General features: G+C 44.1%; 1 protein-coding gene across 1 annotated transcript; it reads right to left on the bottom strand.

The window, feature by feature from the left end:
- Positions 1-845: 845 nt before the first annotated feature.
- Positions 846-2,024, bottom strand: TENT5D (terminal nucleotidyltransferase 5D). Its single transcript, XM_063141761.1, has one exon. It carries the CDS (start codon positions 2,022-2,024, stop codon positions 846-848), a length of 1,179 nt encoding a protein of 392 aa, XP_062997831.1.
- Between the last annotated feature and the right edge of the window lie 4,583 nt (positions 2,025-6,607).

Here is a 6,607-nt window from a genome sequence, read left to right as displayed (position 1 = left end):
TGGACCTAGTTGTGGGAAACTCCCTTTATTTCCAGGTAATTGGATTGAGGTGTTGGGTTCCTATTTACTTTGCTCACTTGGTTGGGGATTTCATATGCATGCTATCCAATTGGAAGGTCTCCTCCATGAGCTCCATTAAAGTGCTTGGGAGCCCTTCACGAGCATTGACATTTATTCAGTGGGTAAGGGGGACTGCCTCACTGAAATGTGCCCTATATATTTTCACTGTGAAATGGGACATGCAGCCTAGTCATCTGTTTCTCCATAAATCTTGGTCAGAACCAATCAATTGCAAACTACAATACCTATACAGCCTCAGCCCCATTTCTGTGTCTTAGATGGATTCCTCCCTCCCCCTGCCAAGACTTCTGAGCTCAGGAGCAAGCAACATTGCACTGGAAAGGCAGGAGTGTCGACGTGATGCCATAGCCAAACCCACGGACTCTTGTATGCCACCATCTCCCATTGTTCGTGCTACCTGGAACACCCTGTCACCACTTGTTCAAGCCAACGGAATCACTGCAACAAAGAGAGGATAAACAACACAAAGATGTGCATTAACATTTTCCGGACACTGGCTGAGCATTCCACATACACTTTTTCGACACGGGATTCATTTGACATGTAAGTCAATATTTCACGAGCAGCCTGAAGGGCATTTCAAGTGCTAGACGTTTGCAGGATGGCACATGCACCCGCGGGGAAAAGGAAACGTCCTGAAAAGCAAAAGTGGTAGGAAAAATGGACTTTAACATGGGCTTTATTTGGAAGAGAACTGGGAGAGGGTGGGCGAGGCTTAGGGAGGGGGTGGGCACTCATGTAAGGCAAGGAGGTTTTGTGGTCTATTACACCATGCCGCTTTGCATGTGTATATGAAAGGAATAGGGCTGGTAGATAATGGGTGGTTGTCCGTGAGCAATATAATAATTGTTGAAGTTCCTGTCGCTGATGTACGGAGCAGGCTGGTAGTAGCATGTGACGTTGGCTGCATTGGGGATGATGTTCTGCTCTCCGAGCACTTTGAGGGCCAGGATTGTAATCATGTTCAGCGTCTGCCTCCGCTCATGCCCCATCAGGCAGACGGTGCTTTCATTCACCACGCTGCGCAGGGTCATTAGGTAGTCGTACTTGCTCTTCTCTTCCCCGATGAAGTGGTTGCGCAGGTACGACTCGATGTTCCGCTGTTGCTCTGCCACGTCCGGGAAATCAATGAAGAATCGAGAGCACATATAACGTTCCAACGATTTGATTTTGGCCTCGTCCGCTGGCTTAAAATCCCGAACCAGGAGATTGCTATATTTCAAGAGGCCTCCGCCACGGATCTCTTCAGGGTTCCTGGTGGCGATCAGTTTATACTTCATGTGGTCCATGGCCTCGTCGAAGTCTCCATACATGCTCTCCGCAATAACGGACAGGTGGGAGTCTTCTGACAGCTTGCCGTCTGCGTCGCTAGAATCGTTCAACACAGAGTCCAGGATGATCTGAAAGGAATCGACGCTGAACTCAAACTGCCGTCGGAGAGAGTTGACAAACTTGAGCTCCACATTCTTGCCACTGTTGTTAGACAAGGAGATGAGGCTCCACCGATCGTGATCTGTGGACACTTTCACCATCTTCTGAACATAGGCATCCTTCATTGTCTGCGCCGTGATCTTTTCTTTGTTGACACATTTTGGTAGGAAGTCCAAGAGGCAATTCAGGACGGACTCCTTCACAACCTGAAATTCTTGCTCACTTGGAAGCTCCACACCAAAAATGATGTCCAGGTCCTTGTAGCTGGTGCCATTTTGTTTCACAAGGATGTGACTTGCTGTGGATCCATTCAGGCGTATGTCTCGGACAACGATTTGCTTCTTGATCAGCTGCTCCTTGACAACACGAATGATGTCCTTTGGCTTAACCTCCAGTGTTGGGAAGTTCCCTCTTCCATGAATGGGGATCACCTCAGTTAGCACTTGATCCAGGATTTCAATCTGCTCTCTGGTGAGACAACTGAATCTGTGATCTAAACCCTCAGTCATCATGAAATCAGGTGGTAAACTAAGAGGGAAACACAAAGAAAAGAAGTCAGAAACATCTTGAAGGTACTAAAAGGTTGGACACTTTGGTAAAATGACAAATGCTCAGGATATTTATTTATTTGTTACACATGTATCTTGCCTTTCCACCATGAAGCCCAAGGTGACATACAGGATCCTCCTCCTCTCCAATTTATCCTTACAACAACCTTGTTGTCAACTATCCTCACTTTCTTGGAGAGAGGAAGGAAGGAAGGAAGGAAGGAAGGAAGGAAGGAAGGAAGGAAGGAAGGAAGGAAGGACTACTTGAAGATACTTCCAGGCAGTGAAGGAGAGCCCAACATTCCTCCAGATAACTGGTTCCATTGTGAAACTGGAGGGTCCTTAAAGATAGTAGATATTTGTGGGACCCAAACTCTGGTCAGATCAGTTGGATTCAAGTATTTGGTCTTCAGTACAAAAGTGATGCTTTAAACTGATACAGTTTCCTCAATAAATGCAACTGAATAAAATCATAAACATTGTTTTATGTATATTCAATGCATTAACCTTACTTACTCTTCTAGGTAACTTTTTTATAACCAGTGTTTCCCAGCAATAAACAGCAATTAAAATGAAGTATATGCTCTTCCCACATTTATCTTCACAAATACAATATTGGAAAGTGGAGGAAATTATAACAGGGGGTTGTTATGACTAGGTGTTTCATGTCTCATTTCTTCCAAGCAATCAAAGTCATATTTAGAAACGCAATTTTTAAAAAACTGAAATTATTATTATTATTATTATTATTATTATTATTATTATTATTATTATTATTATATTTAAAATATTTATATCCCGCCCTATATCACTAAGATCTCAGGGCAGCATACAGATACAAACATACAGTATAAAACAATAAATATACACAGTTAAAAACAAATTAAACCATGATCCAAGTTAAAACAATATATAATTTAAAAGCAATAGATACAGTTAAAACAATGTGCCAGTGAGTTTAACCATCATAGGCTTTGTTAAAAGCCATGTTTTTACTTGGCGTCGAAATGCAATCCATGCTGGCGCCAATCGGGCCTCCAAGGGGAGGGCGTTCCACAGTCGGGGTGCCACAACAGAGAAAGCCCTCTCCCTTGTCCCAACATAACATATATGTTGCATTGATGGGATGCGGAGAAGGGCTCCTCCAACAGATCTAAGGTCTCAGGCAGGCATATATAAGGAGAGGCGCTCTCTCAAGTATCGAGGTCCCAAGCCGTTTAGGGCTTTAAACGTCATTACCAGCACCTTGAATTCCGACCGGAAGCGTATAGGCAGCCAGTGCAGTTCCTTTAAGACCGGTGTTATGTGGGCTCTATAAGATGTACCCGCCAGCTGTCTAGCTGCTGCATTTTGCACTAGCTGCAACTTCCGCGTCATCTTCAACGGCAGCCCCACGTAGAGTGCATTGCAGTAGTCTAATTGGGAAGTTACTAGTGCATGCACTACTGTGGCTACGTTGTCCCTGTCCAGGAAAGCCCATAGCTGGTGGATCAGCCGAAGCTGACCCCAAGTACTCCATGCCACAGAGTCCACCTGGGCCTCCAGTGACAATGATGAATCTAGGAGTACTCCCAAACTACGTACCTGCTCCTTCAGAGGGAGCGCCACCTCATCTAGAACAGGTCGCTTACCCAATTCCCGGTAAGCAGGAATTTTTTGGAAATGGTTTTAGACATGTAATAAATTGGCAAGCCACTGTGGACTTCCCAGAAATAGGCTGCTTACTTGACTGTTACAAAGTGCTAGGACTGAGATCAAGAGCAGGAACGTAAGGACACCAGGCAAAGGCTCACATCCCAGCAGGGCCCCCTCTGACAATCACCCCTTGGATTTGATTCTCCTCCTCACCATTGCAACCTGCTTGCTCACCTGCCTCTTCTTCTGGCCCAGATAATGGCGGCGGGGAATAGGAGAAGCAGTACTACCTACTTGCTCACTGGCTCACTGCCTGTTAAGTCAGCAAGTGGTAGCAATAATGAGAAAGCTGCGTCCCTTCCTAGAGTCGGAAGACCTAAAGACAGTAGTGCAGGCGCTGGTAACTTCGAGGCTCAACTCCTGCAATGTGCTCTACATAGGGCTACTGTGGCATTACACCCCACAAGTCAGTTCCCTAATGTATGTTTAGGATTGGTAAGTCTATTGTGTTTAGAATTTGACCTGAGTGGGTGGAGATTGAATAACTTAGGAGGGGGGAGGAGGATATATAAGGGAATGACTGAGATGATAAGGGGGGGGGTGTTTTTAAAGTTCTTTGGTTCGAGGGGAGAATTAGAGGATCAGGGTAAAGAGGGATGTCTTTTGAGTGTAGCATGCAGATAGTCAGTTGGTGTATATTAAACAATCCTGATAATAAAGGAAGTTCAATAGTGAAGGTGTCAGAGAAAGGAAAGCGTGTATGAGAAGAAAGAAAGGATGGGATGAGAGGTTTTAACAAGGGTCTGAAAAGTTTTATTATGAAACAAAGTTTGTGAACATTGAAATAATTTTTTATTCAGTTTGTTTTACTACCACAAAAATCCCATGTGTCTCCTCGGCATTTATCATCTGCAGTTATATACATATAACACCCGTTCTGACATTAATTCACGATCAGCACATATAATTCACAGCACATTATTTTATTCCTGAAATTGTTCCTGTTTAACCCCTTTCTCCACATAGTTTGTAGAAAGGTGGTGTTTGTCCCTCACCTCAGGCTCATAAAGTGGTGGCGCTTAGCTTGAACAGGGAGTGTCCGTGGACAGGCCTGTTGTAAAGAGCCTGTGTTGTGGCACAGCTACCTTTGTGCCTAGTCTGGAAACTTCAACTAATTCAAAATATGGCAGCCAGGTTGTTCACCGGTACATCTAGGGGTGACCACATTACACCAGTTTTAAAATCTCTTCACTGGCTGCCAATTCATTTCCGGGCAAAGTATAAAGTGTTGGCTATCACCTTTAAAGCCCTACATGGTTTAGGTTCAGGCTACCTGCGGGATCGCCTTCTCCCGTACAATCCGCCCCGCACACTCAGGTCCTCTGGGACGAATTTATTCCAGCCAACAAAAACAAGGCTGATAACTATTACCCAGAGGACCTTTTCTCTGCTGCTCCCAGATTATAGAATGACCTGCCGGGAGAGATTCGTCAACTTAACAGTCTTCCAGATTTTTAAGAAAGCTATAAAGACTGATCTCTTCCGGCAGGCCTACCCAGTTGAATTTTAAGATGCCTTTTAATAATGTGCTGCTTTTAATAATGTATTAGTTTAAATGTTTTAATTATGCATTTGCATTTACATTGTACCCTGCCTCGATCCAGAGGGAGAGATGGGTAACAAATAAATAAATATTATTATTATTATTATTATTATTATTATTATTATTATTATTATTATTATGAGGATGAGGATGAGGAGTAAGAGCAGATAGAGACCATGGTGGTGAGAAGGCGGGCTCACTGAGGGAGGGGTGGGGTGTCTACTGAAGGTGTCTTGCCCAAAGGCCCTTGAAAAACCATGAGCAGGCACGGGAAAGTGCTACTTGATGGGCAGCCAAGAGGTTGGTACTTTGAAGGTACTGCCCAGTTTTTAATGCCGCTTTCCATAGTGCCACAGGGTGGCTTCTGTTGGAGAAATAGAAGCTCAAAGACCTCCTCAGCATGCAGAACATGCCTCCCTGTCTTTGGATCCTGGTTTATAAGAAATAGGAGGTTGCTTGAATTCAGACGCATGGGTTGTATCCAGGGATGGACCAAGATGCCCATCTACCCAAGTAAGATGCAAAGCGTCCAAAGCCAGCCAAGTTATTTTGGTGCATGAGGCAGAAAATCCAATAAGCGCCTCTACCCACTTTTGGCAGAAGAAATACAACCAGAAACAAAACAAGCACCAATTTGCTGCCCTTTTATGACACCCAAGGTCTGCTGCCTGAGGCAGCTGCTTCACTCTTCCTCATGGTAGGGCCGGCCGTAATTGTATCCAATGTTAATCCTAGTTCGAGTAGATCCACTGAGTTCAAGTTTTGTTTCTGAAAATTATGCTATGCTTTAGATCGGTTCCTGCCTGGCAGAAAACAGAGATGAGGAAGAGCCTCAATGACATGTAGAGAAACCCCTGGAAAAGGATGCTGCTGCCATGGAAACCAGATGTAATGAAGCAAGGCATGAAGCATTAGCAAAGATGCAATCACTGTACTGCCTCATGAGTCAGATGATACAAGAGAAGATGAGTGAGTGTCTTCAGCAAATGTTGATTTTGTGCTTGCTGAAATTAAGGATTATATCTATATCTATATCTATCTGGCATGTTCTTGATCTGGCCTCAGCTATTTATAATTCTAAACGCTATTGATGAAATCTATATTTGGACAAATCTTTACATCCCCAGCTAAATTCTAAATATCCAGTGCCATGCACAAAAAGTAAAAAACAAGCATGCAAAGCCTACATAAACTTACACGGCAGAACATTTTACAGAACTCGGTGGGATTTACTTCTGAGTAAGCATGTGAGAAGGTTTGAGGCCTACAGAGGTAATGTAAAAAGGCCAGGCCTTAGAGGCCTGGAGTT

The sequence above is a fragment of the Elgaria multicarinata genome, chromosome 15 (genome assembly GCF_023053635.1).
Source record: "Elgaria multicarinata webbii isolate HBS135686 ecotype San Diego chromosome 15, rElgMul1.1.pri, whole genome shotgun sequence".
Classification (NCBI taxonomy): Eukaryota; Metazoa; Chordata; class Lepidosauria; order Squamata; family Anguidae; genus Elgaria; species Elgaria multicarinata.
The sequence above is the reverse complement of the archived record's forward strand: the minus strand, read 5'-3'. Positions and strand labels throughout refer to the sequence as shown.